This window comes from Arachis stenosperma, chromosome 1 (assembly GCF_014773155.1).
Source record: "Arachis stenosperma cultivar V10309 chromosome 1, arast.V10309.gnm1.PFL2, whole genome shotgun sequence".
NCBI classification, from domain to species: Eukaryota; Viridiplantae; Streptophyta; class Magnoliopsida; order Fabales; family Fabaceae; genus Arachis; species Arachis stenosperma.
Genome location: NC_080377.1, coordinates 105,445,050 through 105,461,510, shown reverse-complemented (window position 1 = coordinate 105,461,510; position 16,461 = coordinate 105,445,050). Strand labels below are relative to the sequence as shown.

Below are 16,461 nucleotides of genomic sequence, written 5' to 3'. Positions count from 1 at the left end.
AGGTTAGGATATGAGAGGGGTCACAATCAAGGAAGACCCAGCATGTCTCCTCATGACTATAACTCAGCACGTTAAGAGAGAGAAAGCGGGAGAGAGGGGGCGAGCCTATATACACAAACAACACAGTAGTCTCTCGGGTAGTGTTTGTTTTCAGGTACTGAGATAGAGACTGAGAGACTGAGACTCAGTATCGTGTTTGTTAGTTCAGAGATTGGTACTAAAATTTCTGTCTCTGTCTCCAAAATTTCAGTATTTCAGTATCTCCAAAAAGTAGGGACACAGGGGACTGAAATTTTTAGAGATGAAAACTGAAACTTTAATAACATTTTATACCTAAAATACTTTCATTTCAATTAATTAATTCCAATTTTACCCTTTGTGCAAATTAAATTAGAGTTTCATTCTTGTTTCAACTCCTGTCTCTCATTTTGCACCAAACAGAATATTGAGATTTATTTCAATCCCTGTCTCTTAGTCTCTGTCTCTCAGTCTCAGTCTTTCTGTCTCTGTCTCTCCACCAAACACTACCTCGCTTCTGCGACTTCACACTCAGACACACATGAGACATCAGCCACCTCTCTTCCCTCCATTATTCCCTTTCTTTATTTCACTCCTCACCACACGTCTCATTCTTCTCCTCCTATATATTTATAATAATTCACCTCTTCTTAACCCCCCCCCCCCTCTTCCCCCTCTTCCCCCTTCCTCCCCTTTCCACAACCCTCATTTTTTTTCCCTGATTCCTACGTTTCTCCATATTCTTTTCTCCTTTTTTATTTTTTTCATTTCCTTTGATTTTAATTTAAGATTCCATTCTTTTCAACAACAGGAAAAAAAAAAAAAAAAAACTAAATTTGTTCTCTTCTCTCTGGTAGCCGTGGATGCAGGAAAAAGTTAGAATACACAATTAATAAATATACCTAAGAGTAAGAGAACAACGACGGCGTCGTTTCGTTCCTAAGATAATCTTGAAAGAAAAATGTAGTGTGCATTTTGGCGAGGGTTGAAGAAATTGATGATTGTGAGTGTGAGAGGGATCATAGGTAGCGGCGATGGCGATGAAGAACTTGTACTGGTTGAAGGAAATGTCGAACAACGTGAAGTCAGGAGGAAGAGGGAGAGGAGGGAGGAGGCTGTCGCTGGGAGAATACAGAAGAGCGGTGTCATGGTCGAAGTACATAGTGTCGTCCGGTGCCGCCATTAAAGGAGAGGGAGAAGAGGAATGGAGTGCTGATCTGTCACAGCTGTTCATAGGTTCGAAATTCGCTTCTGGAAGGCACAGCAGGATCTACAGAGGGATATACAAGCACATCGATGTTGCCATCAAGCTTGTGAGCCAGCCTGAGGAGGATGAGGAATTGGCTGCTCAGCTTGAGAACCACTTCACTTCTGAGGTTGCGCTTCTCTTTCGCTTGCACCATCCTAATATCATTACTGTAAGCTCTCTCTCTCTCAAATACAATGGATTCTACAAAAATTCTTAAATATTATTTGATAATTATTTATTCTATTAGATTTTTATTTTTTTAATTATTTTATGATGATAAATTAATATAAAAAATGGCTGTTTTTTTTGAAAAAATAATATATGTACATAAAAAATAATTTACAAATCAATAATTATATTTGTTTATAAATAGATATGTAGTAAAATATATTTAAAATACTCCAAAAGCATACAACAGGAGTGTATTCTTCGGTTTCTAACAGCAATAGCAACTTTAGATTACTCTAGCGTTGTGTGGTTCAAGTATTAACATATTTTATTTTTATGGGAATTAAATATACTCAAAATAAAAATAAGAATTAAAATGATGGTATTTTAATTTTTTAAAATTAAATTTATTTAAAAATAATTTTTTAAATTTTAAATTAAACATAAATATATGATATTTTTATCTTAAAATTCTTAAGAATTATTTATAATTCTTCTAATTACACACATTAGAGTTTTAAATATGATACGTAAAAAAAGTGGATTATTTTTAAATTTTATTTTGTATTAAAAATGATTGATAAAATAAAATTAATCTTAATAAGGAGATGATTTTATTTTGATGAAAAATTAATTAAATTTTATTGTTTTGTATAAAATTTAAATTAAGCTAAAATTATTAAAGTGACAAATTTAATATTTAATTTATTATTCATGATATATAATCTTATAAATAATGATATGACATGTTGTGGGATTCAAAACAAAATTAAACTGAAACCAAACCTAAGTACGAAGATGTTATACAATACAATTTTTTTCGTAAATATGAAAATATTGTTGACTATTGGTTTTCCTTTATATCGTATATTTAATTATAAAAAATATTATTTGTATACTATAATTAATCATCAATAAATTTTTGTATAAATAATTAAATATATATATATATATAGTTTAATTTATTTTTAATATATATTTATATTTTAAGATGTATTTTATATTAATAGTTAATTTTAATAACGAATTAGCATAGTCGATTTAATTATGGTAGTAGTGTAGTACTTTGGATAAAGCAAGTTATAAGCAGGAAAAGGAGTTGCATTAGAGTAGAGTATACTTGAATTTACTGATGGATAGAAAAAGGGCTGCGAGAATCACGGGCTTAAGCTATTTACCATCAATTCCTAACGTGTACCTGTCATTAGCAATTAGTCAATTACATGTGTGGAACTTAGCAAAAGTGTCGAGATCCGACCATGGTTAGTTGGTTTACTACTCTATCTTCCTATTCATAGGCATAAATTATGATGTAGCATTTCCCTTGTCTTTAATTGTACTTTGGCCTTTGGTTTAGAGCGGTGTAATATATACATTTGAATAATGATACATAAACTTGGGGGTCTTGGTGTTAAAGGATAGGGATGTTCAAAACTGATCCAGATGGAACAAAATTGATTAATCAAACCGAAAAAAATAAAAAGCAAACAAACTGGTAACTAAAAAAACTGAAAAGAAAGATAGTAGTAAAGCGAATGACTTTTTTCTAAATAATCGAACTAAATTGAACCGCGAACACTTATTAAAGGATATATGGATACCACTTTTTTCAAAAAGGAAGATGTGTAAATTAGGACCCACACATATGTTAATATGCATTCTTATACCATATTTCTCCTCACATAGTAGCAGGCTGATAGCCATATCAAAAACTGGGTTTGAATATCATATTCACATACCAACTATGTTATCTTTTGTCAATACACATCTTAATTAATTGAAGATTGAAGAACTGATTAAAGAGAATTTTATATTTCATCTTAATGAAATGGAGTATGAATTGGTATGGGATCTCACACCCATTTGCACACACATGAAATTTTCCTATATTATTTTTGTTGTCCCAAGCAAGTTCATTGTTGTTAGTGGGAGAATTCATAAAATTTGACAATGCGGTATTTTGGCCTTATAATATGACTGCTATTGGTATGCAAATAGGAAGGTAATGAGGCTAGGGACTCAATTGTGTATAAGGATGAGACTACAAACTTTGCAAGTAGTTGCAACTGCTCAATTGACTTATTATGTATTGTTCCTACAGTTTGTAGGAGCTTGCAAGAAGCCCCCTGTATTTTGCATAATCACAGAATACTTAGCTGGTGGCTCATTGAGAAGCTTCCTTCAAAGGCAAGGACCACATTCACTCCCTCTAGAACTTGTTCTAAAGCTAGCTTTAGACATTGCCAAGGGTATGCAATACCTTCACTCTCAGGGCATACTCCACAGGGACCTCAAATCAGAGAATCTTCTCTTGGGTGAAGACATGTGTGTCAAAGTAGCAGACTTTGGGATCTCGTGCTTAGAATCCCAGATTGGTAGTGCTAAAGGGTTCACTGGAACTTACCGTTGGATGGCGCCAGAAATGATCAAGGAGAAGCACCATACCAAGAAAGTAGATGTTTACAGTTTCGCCATTGTTCTTTGGGAGCTTCTAACAGGACTAACACCCTTTGAGAATATGACACCAGAACAGGCAGCATTTGCAGTGACTCACAAGGTAATTAATTAATGCTTTGAAATTTAATTATATGCTAACCATGTGGAGCATGTTATTAATGGTCATAGCAAACTAGCATTTGCATGGATATGTCAGATGATTACTTCACATACCTGCCTTAAATAAATACATGAGCTTGTTATATGAAATTTCGGGCGTGCTTAGATTAGTAAACATGCCAAATATGCATAGTGACTTTGCCAGACCAATGTGAAAACATTGCCATTAAGTTGGATCAAGCATTTAGAAGTATAATAGCATGAACTGAGAGGTTAGGCTTACGAAATTGTAAGAATAACATTAGTCAAATAAAATTTAAACCTAAAACATCATGGAATAATGTTTTTATAATGAGTAGACCATTCTTAGTGAGTGATTAGTTATATAATTACCTACCCTAATCTATGGTGGCTAATGTGTACCCCGTGCCCTTCTCAAATGTGAGGGCGTTAGGCAAATCTCATTCATTATCCTCTATCATAATCATAATCAGTATATACATGATCTTTAACAGAGCATGTGATATCCTTGGTTACCAGTGCAAGACACCTCATCAAAAATATAATCTTTCTATATACATATATGGTTCGCATGACATCCACATGATCCTTATGCTTTTGACAACATTCAAGATTCTCTATATCTGCTGCCCATATTCGTCAAAGTCAATCATTTCTGCCACCACTCCCTTCTCTGTTCTCTCCCACATGCCCACTGCCCAGAATATATATCACAAGTTATAGATGCAATGAAAGAGAGAGAAGAGAAGAGAAGTGCTACAATAATATCCTACAATATAGTTTCGAGTATAATATAATATAATCAAGAGAAGTGCTAGATAGTAAACAAAGTATAATTAGAAGATGATCAGAAATTGTGGTTCATAATTATGAGTGTTGAAAAGAACAAACAACAGTTAGACTAATAACTTCTTGGTTTAAATATAATGTCATCTCATTTATTACATATGTTAATGTTGCAAGCTCTATCTCTATCTCCTTTCTATTTGAAATTCACTATTGTGTTGTTGAATCGTGTGATTTTGTGCAGAATGCAAGGCCTCCATTACCATGTGATTGTCCATGGGCATTTAGTAATCTAATAAACAAATGCTGGTCAAGCAATCCGAAAAAACGACCACACTTTGATGAGATAGTCACTATTTTGGAGAGCTACATAGAATCACTGGAAAAAGATCCTGAATTTTTCACCAATTACAAACCACGTCGTCCACGTAATCTGGTTCTCAAATGCTTCCCAAAGTGTAACTGTCGCCATGTATCCTCTTCTTCCAAATCTTAGGATCCTTCTTTCCAATATTGCATGTGTCACGTAATCAAATCTTCTTATACACAATCCCAAGAACCAAAACTGTTTCCAATAATTAATGGATGCAATTATTCTCTTCTCTTTCCGATCTGTCTATGCACCTTTTTTTTTTAAAGAACGTTAGTGGTGTCAAATTTGATGATTATATAGAGAGTACGGTAATTTACACAGTTGTCGTTAGCACTACTTAATGGAGAAAGGAAAAAGAAAAAGAAAAAGAAAAAAAAGCTTGTGCGAGAAAATAATTAAGATTTAAGAGAAATGTTAGTGTTTGAGAAATGTTAGAATTTATTATTTTTTATTATTTAGTCATGAATTTAATTCTTTTAATATAATTATTTTAATTTAATAATCTAATAATATATTTTATCTTATACTTTTAAATATTAATGACTAATTAATGATAAAAAAATAATAACTTCTAATGACCTTCTAACATTTTTTAATAATTATTGGTGATAGCTATGCTAAGAAAGCAACAAGAAAAGTTCTAAGTAATTGCTTGCCCTAAACATAGATAATGCTCTATATGTTTGTGCTAAGGCAAATTAAACAGAAATAATTGTGCAGTAGAAGAGAGTTCTTACACATACAAATTTTTTTGGTATCTAAGTTTATATAAGTTGACCCAAATTTAATAAAAATAATTCTCAATTTAAATTGCGTGTAAACACACGCTTTTCTAAGTCTTGATAGCGCAAACAGTTCTTCTCTCTCAATCAAAACTATAACGTTTAAAATTCAAACAAGGATCATGTTTGGTTGGTTGTAGTACCGAACGGGTCAGATTGCTCCCTTGTGAGTTGGTGGGGATAAGTTGGGATCTGGATCGGGCACGCGAGTAGGTGAGGTCACAAGCTCTTTGAGTAGTGGAAAGGTGGGGGTATCACCTACAAAGACACTCCAATGCCCAAGTCAGAAGTGAGCAAGTAGTATTGGGTGGAAAGAGTGTGATGACGTACCTTGGGGGAGGGGTAGGACCCTCCTCAAATATACCCTATCAGTAGGGCGGGCCCCATAGGAGAGGTCTCCTTCCAGGAAGCTTCCTCTCCCAGCTGTCATGTGGTTGGCAGCAGGGGAGGAGGTGTCCGGGTCGCTGCTCGGATGCAGAACGGCCTCTCGGGTCGGGTCGTCCCGTGCGCAGGACCGAATCAGCATGCCAGCTGGATTGGGCCGTAACAGATCAAAATACCTCAAAATCATCGTGAAAAGTGAAGGAAGTTGCGAAGCTGAATTCGAAAAGAATTATGAGAAAATAAAATAAGAAGACGATGAAGAAGAAGAAGCAGAAGTTGAGGAGAAGAAAGAGAAAGAGTTTTGAATTATGCAGAATTTATCAGCACATATACACCAAAAATTCTTAAATAATACACTTAAATATTTTCGTGTTACACCAAAATTTGCTACAAATACAGAAAAATGTTTCTTCTAATTTTGTATTTTTCTTTTTCTTCTTCTTATTTTCCTTATTTCTTTCTTTCTTTTAGCTGAATGAATGTAAGTTCATCCTCTTCCAAATAATTTTGCAGCATTATGCGTTTCTTCTTTTTCTTTATTAGATTTTTTTGTTTTTATTCTTGTTAAATATCTTCATGTTACACCAAAATTTGCTACAAATACAGAAAAACGTTTCTTATAATTTTGCATTTTTCTTTTTCTTCTTCTTCTTTTCCTTATTTCTTTCTTTCTTTTAGCTGAATGAATGTAAGTTCATCCTCTTCCAAATAATTTTGCAGCATTATGTGTTTCTTCTTTTTCTTTATAAGATTTTTTTGTTTTTATTCTTGTTAAGAGAATAAAACAAGAAGAAACTTGAGAAGGTAAAACAAAAATAAAAAGATGAATAAGAAAAAAAGAAGAAGAAAATAGTGATGATGATGAAAAAAAGAAGCAGTAAAAGATGAAGAGGAGGAAGAGGAAGAGTTTTGAATTATACAGAACTTATCAGTACAAAAACACCGAAAGTTCTTAAACAATACACTCAAATATCTTCGTATTACACCGAAATTTACTGCAAATACAGAAAAATATTTCCTCTAATGTTGTATTTTTTCTTGTTTTTCTTATTTCTTTCTTTCTTTTAATTGAATGAATGTAAGTTCATCATCTTCCGAATAATTTTATAGTATTATGTGTTTCTTCTTCTTCTTTGTTTGATTTTTTTGTTTTTATTCTTATTAAGAGAGTAAAACAAGAAGAAATTTGAGATGATAAAACAAGAAAAAAATGAATAAAAAAGAAGAAGATGATGATATGATAAAAAAAAGAAGAAGAAGCAGCAGCAGAAGATGAGGAGGAGGGAGAATAAGAGTTTTGAATTATACAGACTTATTAACACACATATACTGAAAATTCTTAAACAATAAACTTAAATATCTTTGTGTTACACCAAAATTTACTGCAAATATAAAAAAATATTTTCTTTAATGCAGAACTGTTATATTACATTCAATCCAAACCATCAACGATGAACAACAATTTTCAAAAATAAAAACAACATTGTTTGCCTACAAAATCATAAACTACTAATGAAAATATTAACTAGAATTGAACCACACCTCAGCCACTTGATTGGATTCAAAACAATAATCAACTTTGTTTTGGTTCAATTGATAATTTGAACTTAAATTATTCATTATCTTCAACAATGAGATAGCTATTCAAAATTGATTTTAGAGCTTGATTTCAAAAATGTAGAGAACGAACAAAGAGAAACACAGAGAATGTAGAGATGGAAGAGAATGTAAATCGAAAATATTGAAAAAATTCGAAAACGGAAACGAAATCTTTTTGAAAAAGACAGTTATATATTTGCGTGTTGATTGAAAAGTTGAGGTGAATTAAGTTAAAGAGACTTATATATAGATTTATATAAAATAATGACTTATACATAAAGAATATTTCACATGAGAATAGAATAAAATGATTAGTTATTGTATATTATAAAAGTGATAGTCCTAAGCAATATGTAAAATAAGAAATTGCACAATGTATTGTACAAATGAAATTTTTAGTGGGATTTTGTGCACTATTTAGAACATGTAATTATGTGCATTTTTGTTTTTTTTTCCTGAATTTACTGATTGTGGAGTGAGTAAATCATTTAAAAAATAGTAATTATTTATATGAAAATATTTTCATACAAAAATAATTAAAAATTATCATATAATTTAATATATTTAATTAAATTATTTATCCCATATATATATATAAACAACCACCATATGCATTTTTTTTATCTAAAGAAAAAATGGTCTCCTTTTTTGTTTGACTGATCATGCATATATGCTAATTACTAAGTTTTGTGCATTTGTATAGACGTAGAAGTTGTTTGTAGACCCATTATAAAATGGGAAATACTCTATATGAGAATAATATTATGAAATTTTAAATGATTAATTAAATATATTTAGTCAAATATATTGATTTATTTAATGATTTATAATATTATCTTTATGTGAAAAAGTTATTATAGAAGCATCCATTTTGTAAAATAATCTAATAATGTATAATTTTTTTGAAAAATTTAAAGGCTAGTAATTTTAAATTTTATTTATATTAATTAATATTTTAATTATTAATCTAATATTTTTAATATAATAGTTTAATATGCCAATGAACTATCGTTCAAATGACAGAATTTTTTTATTTTTATCTAAAAATTTCGAGTTCGAATTTTGTCACTTATGTCTTTGAAAAAAAAATCTAGTAGTCTAATATTATATTTTTAGCAAATTCTTTTAATATTGTTAATAAATTGTGCTAATTTATAGTATTATTGATTTTTTTTAATTGTTAATGAGGGTATAGCATGATCAATTACGTACTTATGAAAAGTTTGACCGAGTGGTTTCTGATTCTGGAACAAGAACTTGAATTCCACTGTCCCATGCGGAACAACACGGTTTAATTTATGCTAGAGGAAAAAATCTCCTATGAATCCCGACAAAATAAAAAAGAGATTAGTGAATAAAAAAGATAAAATTTTGGGACTAATATTTTTTAATATTTTTTATTATTATTTTATTAATATAAATATTAAATTATTTTTAATAAATAAATTTTATTGATTTATATGTATAAATTTTAAAAATATATATAAATTATATTAATTTATATGTATGAATTTTGATAAATATATATAAATTATGTATTTTTTATATAATTTTTTATAATATAAATATAAATTATTATTAATTAAATATTAATAAAAAATAATAATATTTATTAATTATATAATAATTATTTAAAAAATTTGGACTAATAAATTATAATTTAAATAATATAATTTTTTTATTTTTATTTAAAGATTTCAGATTTCAATCTCACTTCCAACTTAAAAATAAAAAAACCTTGGGCCTTAAGCGTATGGCACAGCTCTCACATACTACTTGAAGTCATGTTGATCCTAAATCCCAATAATGAAATGGTACGGTACATACGGTGGTTAATAATTCACCTCTGTGCTAAGTGGGGCATTGTTGTTCATGTCTCTCTTCTCTTAGAAACCTTCTTTAGAAGAAGATTTGATATACCGGCTTTTGTACGTAGTACCATTGATCATTGCCACAAAATAAGAGGACAATTGCTGTGCTTTGATCCCATTCGTTGTTAATAACACATAATCATGACAATGCATCAATTATTAATAATTCCCCACACAGGCAAAGTTTTGTTTTATTTATGATTACGGTGGTCATACTTTATGAGATTTTACCGCTTTTCTTTTTCAAGCCAAAAACAAACCTTTCATACTTATTTATGGGAGAAGAGAATCAACCCTTTTGATTCAACATCATTTGCAAGGTTATAGGTAAAGTTTTAAACCCAATACAATGGTTGTCATATGATTAAAGAAAGGGCTTAACTGATAATAAGTAAAGCTGGCCATTGTTATATATAAGATTTAATTATTCTCTTCCTCCTATAATTTTATTAAATTTTTAATTAATATATTTTTGTTTTTTTAAATTAAATTTTTAGATTATTTTTAATTAATTTTTTTATATAAAAAATATTAAAATTAATAGAATATTTTTTTTAAAATATATGCAGTAAAAAATTAGTTAAATTTTTAATGATGAATATTTTTAATTTGTAAAAAAATATTCAGTTAATTCTAACATTTTTTATAATAAAAAAAACCTAATTATAAATAAAAAGCAATATAAAGACCTAATTGAAAAATAAAAAAATATAAAAATCTAATTAAAAAATTAATAAAATTATAAAAATTAATAGAATAAATTAAACCTATATAAAAATATTACAAATACATATCAGGAACAATAGTTACTTCTTATTTTTCATTAAATTTAATTTTGATATATAGTAATATACATTATTTTTAAAATATAATTATTTCTATTCATATAATAATAAATAATTAAATATATGCATAATTTTTTTTTATACGATTCGGGATTACAGGCTTAAAGCAAAACAAAAAATTAAACGAGCACAACTCCAAAGAATTTGAAAAATAATTATCACTACATGTAAATCATTTTTTTTCCATTACCTAAAAAATCATTTTAAAAAAAAAAATTTAATTAATGTTGTGCCCAACATTTGGTATAAATGGTCAATGTCAAAAAGAATTCAACAGTTAATGTCAAAGATCATATGTATATGAAGATTATATGTATATGAAGCACATCGTAGATGAAGAAAATAAAAATGAATTAGACTTGGTGGTCAAGTTATCTTATATTTAGTATCCAGATTTACTTGAGATCTACTTGGGGTCCAAGTTTAATTGAAGTTTAAAACTATTTGAAGTGCAAGTGTACATGAAGTCCAAGGTTATATCAATAACTTCAAATTTTTTTCTCTATAAATATGATCAGTTTTAATAAGTTAGGAGAACTTCCATTCATTCACACACTCACTCAATCTAAAAATTTTTAGTCACACTGAAAACACGAGTCACGAATACATGTAAGTATTGGAAGACTCCATCTTTTCTTTCAATCATTTCAATTCTCTGTTTTCTTTCTGTTATTTAATTCGATCATTTCATTCAAGGACTTGCCAATTTTTACGTATTCTAATACATATTTTGTAATTTTTTATTTTTTACACGTGTTCTTTCTTACTTCTTGTTTCTATAATTATTATTTTTAATACTTCTATTGGGCATGTTCTTTAAATTCTACGGGTAACCCACAAAAAAGAGTCGTATCTGCAAATTGAAATTTTAATACAAGCTTAGTTGATACCTCCTGTCGAGGTCCAAAACCCAAAATCTTGGCAAAACAAATTGGCGTGTCCTTAGGTAAGATTGACTGCTGCCTAAAGTGATTGTTGTGTATGCGTTTGTGAAGTTGTAAATTTATACCCTATAACAATCCGAACACATCTATTTCTATGTCATCTTAGTTGTCTTTTTCAATAAAAGGTCAGACCATAACTCTAAAGACATAGTACTATCTCAACAACATCAAGTCACTGAACTAATACAAGTACCTGTGACTTTTGCTAGAAGCTCGACCAAACATATAAACAATATAAATGTGATTTCAGTAGCTTCTTGTAAAACTCTGCAAAATACTAAATAATTAATTTACAACTAATAAATAAATTAAATGAGAGCAAAAAAAGGATTAGAGATTTAATATTTATAATTTGAAGAAATAAAAATATTTAAGGTGTGAATTAAAACACTTATCTTAAAGGTTTTGGCTCAAAATTGGACTAACGGGCTAAAACAAGTAAACCAGGCCCAAGTGGGCCCCAAGCCCCCATATATATACCCACACTTAATGATATTTCAACCAACATTCTCCCCATTTGAGTGAGAGAGTTCGGATAAAAAAGAGAAGAGAAAGGTGAGAGCAAAACCCTAACCTCACCATCTTCAATCCATCATAACTTTTGCTCTGGAGCTCTGATTGACAAGCCGTTTACGGCCATGCATTTGTCTTGGCTTCCTCTTCATTTTATCTACGTATTGTGGAAGTAACTCGAACTCCAAACCCTAGTTTCTCATTCAAATCTAAAATTGCATTTTTGATTTGGATATTCAGGATTTTTGGTGATTTTGATATTATAGGGGTTTTCTAGCTTATGTTCTTGGTGGTATCTGTAACACCCTACCGTTCAGAGCTTTACACCTAGGTCATAAATCAAAGGTGGTGAGGTGATACGACCTCTACAAGTAAAATACATACATATATATAACAAGGATGATATAGCTAGGAGCCTTGGAAGAAAAAAGTACGATCAAAACAAACCGAAGATTTGAATTGCTCACGAAAAATGATAAGATAGAAAGCTTATAAAGGAAGGTAAAAGACATACATATAGCTATAGAGTTCCAATGGATAATATAATCAAGTTCTAGGCCGTCTTGCGAAGGCAAAGTCGGCTAGAATATATAGATACAACCCAACAGTAAACCAAATGACAAAAATACAAATCCTAATTCTCCAAAGTCAACCTCTAGGAGGGATAAAACATGTTCTTATACAAAATCGGAGAAAAGGCACATATATATCTAAATACATAATATAAAAAGCCCCAAAAGGATAAATCTTCGCTTCCAAGAAAGCAAATCCAGCACATTCAGCGAGGCACGTCACGTCCTGTATCTGAAAAGCAACATGTATGGAATGAGAATCGGGGGTTTTCAGTTTGGTAAAGGTGCCCACATAGATAATATATAAGGTCCCGGGAAAGCCAGAGGCATTCCTAGAACTCCGACACCCAGATTATAAAACCTAAAGATTTAATACGGACAACCATAAATGGGGTGGTCCTCTAAGGTTCTAAACTTAACGGAAACTTTATCCTAACCCTTTATCATCTACTTTCCTCCAAAACCTCCAACTCCGGTGGAACTGCACAGACAAGCAAGCAAACAATGACAAACACAATTAGAATACAAGTAATACAGATAGCACGAATAAGAGTTAAGCATATTAAAGTCACATAGGCATTCCCAATTAGAGCACAACCAAGCAATTCAAACATATGCATATGATGCATGCCTGTCCTATGGCTGATGAGTCTCATCTGTCAGTTATCAAGGCAACCTGATGGTAGCACGAATCCCCACACCTTCGTACTATTGTACCAGCAAGTGCAATGAGTCGTCCAAGTAATACCTGAGTGAGTCAGGGTCGATTCCACGAAGATTGTGGCTTGAAGCAAGCTATGGTTATCTTGCAGGTCTTAGTCAGGTAGATCAGAAGGTTGATAGATGAATATTTTTGAGATTATTATAATAAGGTGCTAATACTTTAAGGATAGAGTTGAGAGTTGGAGTTTCTTTGTCTTTATGAATTAACTCTAGTACTACTGTCTTCTTTGCTTGTGAATGATCTTCTTCTATGGCAGGTTGTATGTGATCAAAGCCATTGCCCGTGGTCATTGATCTCATCTGTTCCAGATCAAATGCCATTGCCCGTGGTCATTCGATTTGATAGAGGGTGAAGCTTTAGTAGTTCATTCTCTAGGTGATCCTACTCAAAACGCCACAAACAAGGTCGAATCTTCCGGATCAGAGAACACTGCTTCTTTGGATTCTAGCCTATAGCCCGGAGACTCTAATCTCCCCAGAAATTGGCTGAACTGATGTCTCGAGAAGTCCCCAACAAAGTAGTGGATTAGCCGTCTGAGAGATGTATAAACATAGCTGTTGGTTCGTGCTTTCCGGCCACGTATTCACACGAACCCAAGTAACACGGGTGTTTGTCAGGCACGTTCGTCTTAATGCGATGAACAGAGTTGATTGTCTGATCATCCTATTCACCACGATGAAGATCGGATATACATCTTAGAAGTAAATCAAACACGGATTGAAGAAGAAATAGTAATACTTTTATTAATTCATAGGACTCAGCAGGGCTCCTTCCCTCAATCTAGCTAGTTTAGAAACTCATACTGATGTAAAATACAAAGTAAAGCTAAAAAATAATGGCTGTTCTCCAGTATATTATTTTTATGATTATGTAAAATACACTTTAAATGCTAAAAAGATGACTAGTAAGGGTAAAACAGTTTTTTTAGTGCTAAAATCCACTTCTGGGGCCCACTTGGTGAGTGTTTGGACTGAGCTTTTGATGAGATCCATATGCTATGAGGTCTCTGGGCATGGAACGCCAGCTAGGAGGTCCTCTTTGGGTGTTTGGACGCCAGTCTCTGCTCTTTGTGCGCTGGATGCTTGGAAGGGTGGAGGAAGCTGGCGTTGGACGCCAGTTTTGGGCCTTCTAATCCGAAGCAAAGTATACATTATTATATATTTATGGAAAGCTCTGGATGTCAGCTTTCTATAGCCGTTAAGAGCGCTCCATTTGGACTTCTTTAGCTCCAGAAAAGCTCTTCCGAGTGCAAGGAGATCAGATCTGGACAGCATCTGCAGTGCTTTCTCTGTCTCTGAATCAGACTTCTGCTCCGGCTCCTCAATTTTATCCAGAAAATGTCTGAAATTGTACAAAAACACAAAAGCTCATAGTAGAATCTAAAAATGTGAATTTAACACCAAAACCTATAAAAACTTAATAAAAACTAAATAAAACATACTAAAAACTATATGAAAATGATGTAAAAAAGCGTATAAAATATCCGCTCATCACAACACCAAACTTAAACTGTTGCTTGTCCCCAAGCAACTAAAAACACAGTAGGATAGAAAAGAAAACTAAGATGCAATAAACTTTTAAGTTTCCAATGAAACTTAGTTACAATCAGATGAGCGGGACTTATTAGCTTTTTGCTTCTGAATAGTTTTGGCATCTCACTATCCATTGAAACATAGAATAGTTGGCATCTTTAGGAACTTAGAATCTAGATGATATTATTGACTCTCCTAGTTAAGCTTATTTTGATTCTTGAACACAGCTTTCAGAGTCTTGTCCGTGACCCTAAACACCTTGTTTTCCAGTATTACCACCGGATACAATAATGCCACAGACACTTTAACTGGGTAAACCTTTTTAGATTATGACTCAGCTTTGCTAGAGTCCCCAGATAGATGTTTTCAGAGTTCTTAAGCACACTCTTTTTGCTTTGGACCACGACTTTAACTGCTCAGTCTCAAGCTTTTCACTTGACACATTCACGCCACAAGTACATGGTTAGGGACAGCTTGGTTTAGCCGCTTAGGCCAGGATTTTATTCCTTTGGGCCATCCTATCGACTGATGCTCAAAGCCTTGGGTCCTTTTATCCCTTTCTTTTGGTTTAAAGGGTTATTGGCTTTTTCAATCTGCCCTCCTTTTCCTGCATTTTTGGGTAGTAATGGATTTTTTTGCTTTTTATTTATTTTTCTTTTTCTTTTCGCCATTTTTCTTTCTTTTTCGCATGTATATGTAAAATTTTTTTCTTTTGCAACATGCTTTTTATTTTTCTTTTTGCTACTTTTTCTTACTTCAAGAATCAATTTTTAGATTTTTCAAATTATCAATAATACTTTTCCTTTTTCCTTATTCTTTCAAGAGCCAACATTCTAAAGTTTCAACTTTAAATATGCACTATTCATTCATATATTTAGAAAATAAAAGCAAATGATACCACATCAACGTAATTAAACTAATCTTATTTTAAACTTGAAATTCATGCATCTCTCAGTTCTTTTCAACATTTTTTTTAAAGCAAGGTGAGAGATATATGGAACATTTTACAACTTTTAAGGCATCAACGTAAATGATCATGCAACTAGAACAAGAAAACAAATAAAATATAACAGAAAAACAGAAAAGGAAATGAAGTAAAAGAGAACGAGTCCACCTTTAATGGTGGTGGCTAGTGCTCCTCCTTGAGGATCCAATGTGATGCTTGATTTCTTCTATGTCACTCCTTTGCCTTTATTGCTGTTCCCTCATAGCCCTTTGGTCTTCCCTTATGGCTCTTTGATATTCTCTTATTTCATTAAGGATGGTAGCATGCTCTTGATGCTCCATCCTCAATTGCTCCATGTTAGTGCTCAGTTCTCCAAGAGAAGTTTGCCATTGATCCCAATAGCTTTAGGGAGGAAAATACATCCCTTGAGGCATCTCAGGGATTTCATACTGAGGCAGATGCACATGCTCTTGTGCATGCTCTCTGGTTTGCTCCATCATCTTCTTAGTGATGGGCTTATCCTCCCTAATAGAGATGTCTCTAGTTATGAAAATTACAACTGAATTGCATAGATGACA

General features: G+C 31.7%; 1 protein-coding gene across 1 annotated transcript; it reads left to right on the top strand.

The window, feature by feature from the left end:
- Window positions 1-696: 696 nt before the first annotated feature.
- LOC130962136 (serine/threonine/tyrosine-protein kinase HT1-like) lies at window positions 697-5,555 on the top strand. Its single transcript, XM_057888241.1, has 3 exons — window positions 697-1,436; window positions 3,537-3,992; window positions 5,043-5,555. Exons 1-3 carry the CDS (start codon window positions 1,053-1,055, stop codon window positions 5,292-5,294), a joined length of 1,092 nt encoding a protein of 363 aa, XP_057744224.1. The 5' UTR covers window positions 697-1,052; the 3' UTR covers window positions 5,295-5,555.
- Window positions 5,556-16,461: the final 10,906 nt, after the last annotated feature.

What these genes read in the sequence shown, in the direction of transcription:
- LOC130962136 (XM_057888241.1), top strand. Translation starts at nt 1,053, where the DNA reads ATGGCGATGAAGAACTTGTACTGGTTGAAGGAAATGTCGAACAACGTG. An exon ending in ACCATCCTAATATCATTACT is followed by an intron (nt 1,437 to 3,536) that starts GTAAGCTCTCTC and finishes TTGTTCCTACAG; the next exon opens with TTTGTAGGAGCTTGCAAGAA. An exon ending in CATTTGCAGTGACTCACAAG is followed by an intron (nt 3,993 to 5,042) that starts GTAATTAATTAA and finishes GATTTTGTGCAG; the next exon opens with AATGCAAGGCCTCCATTACC.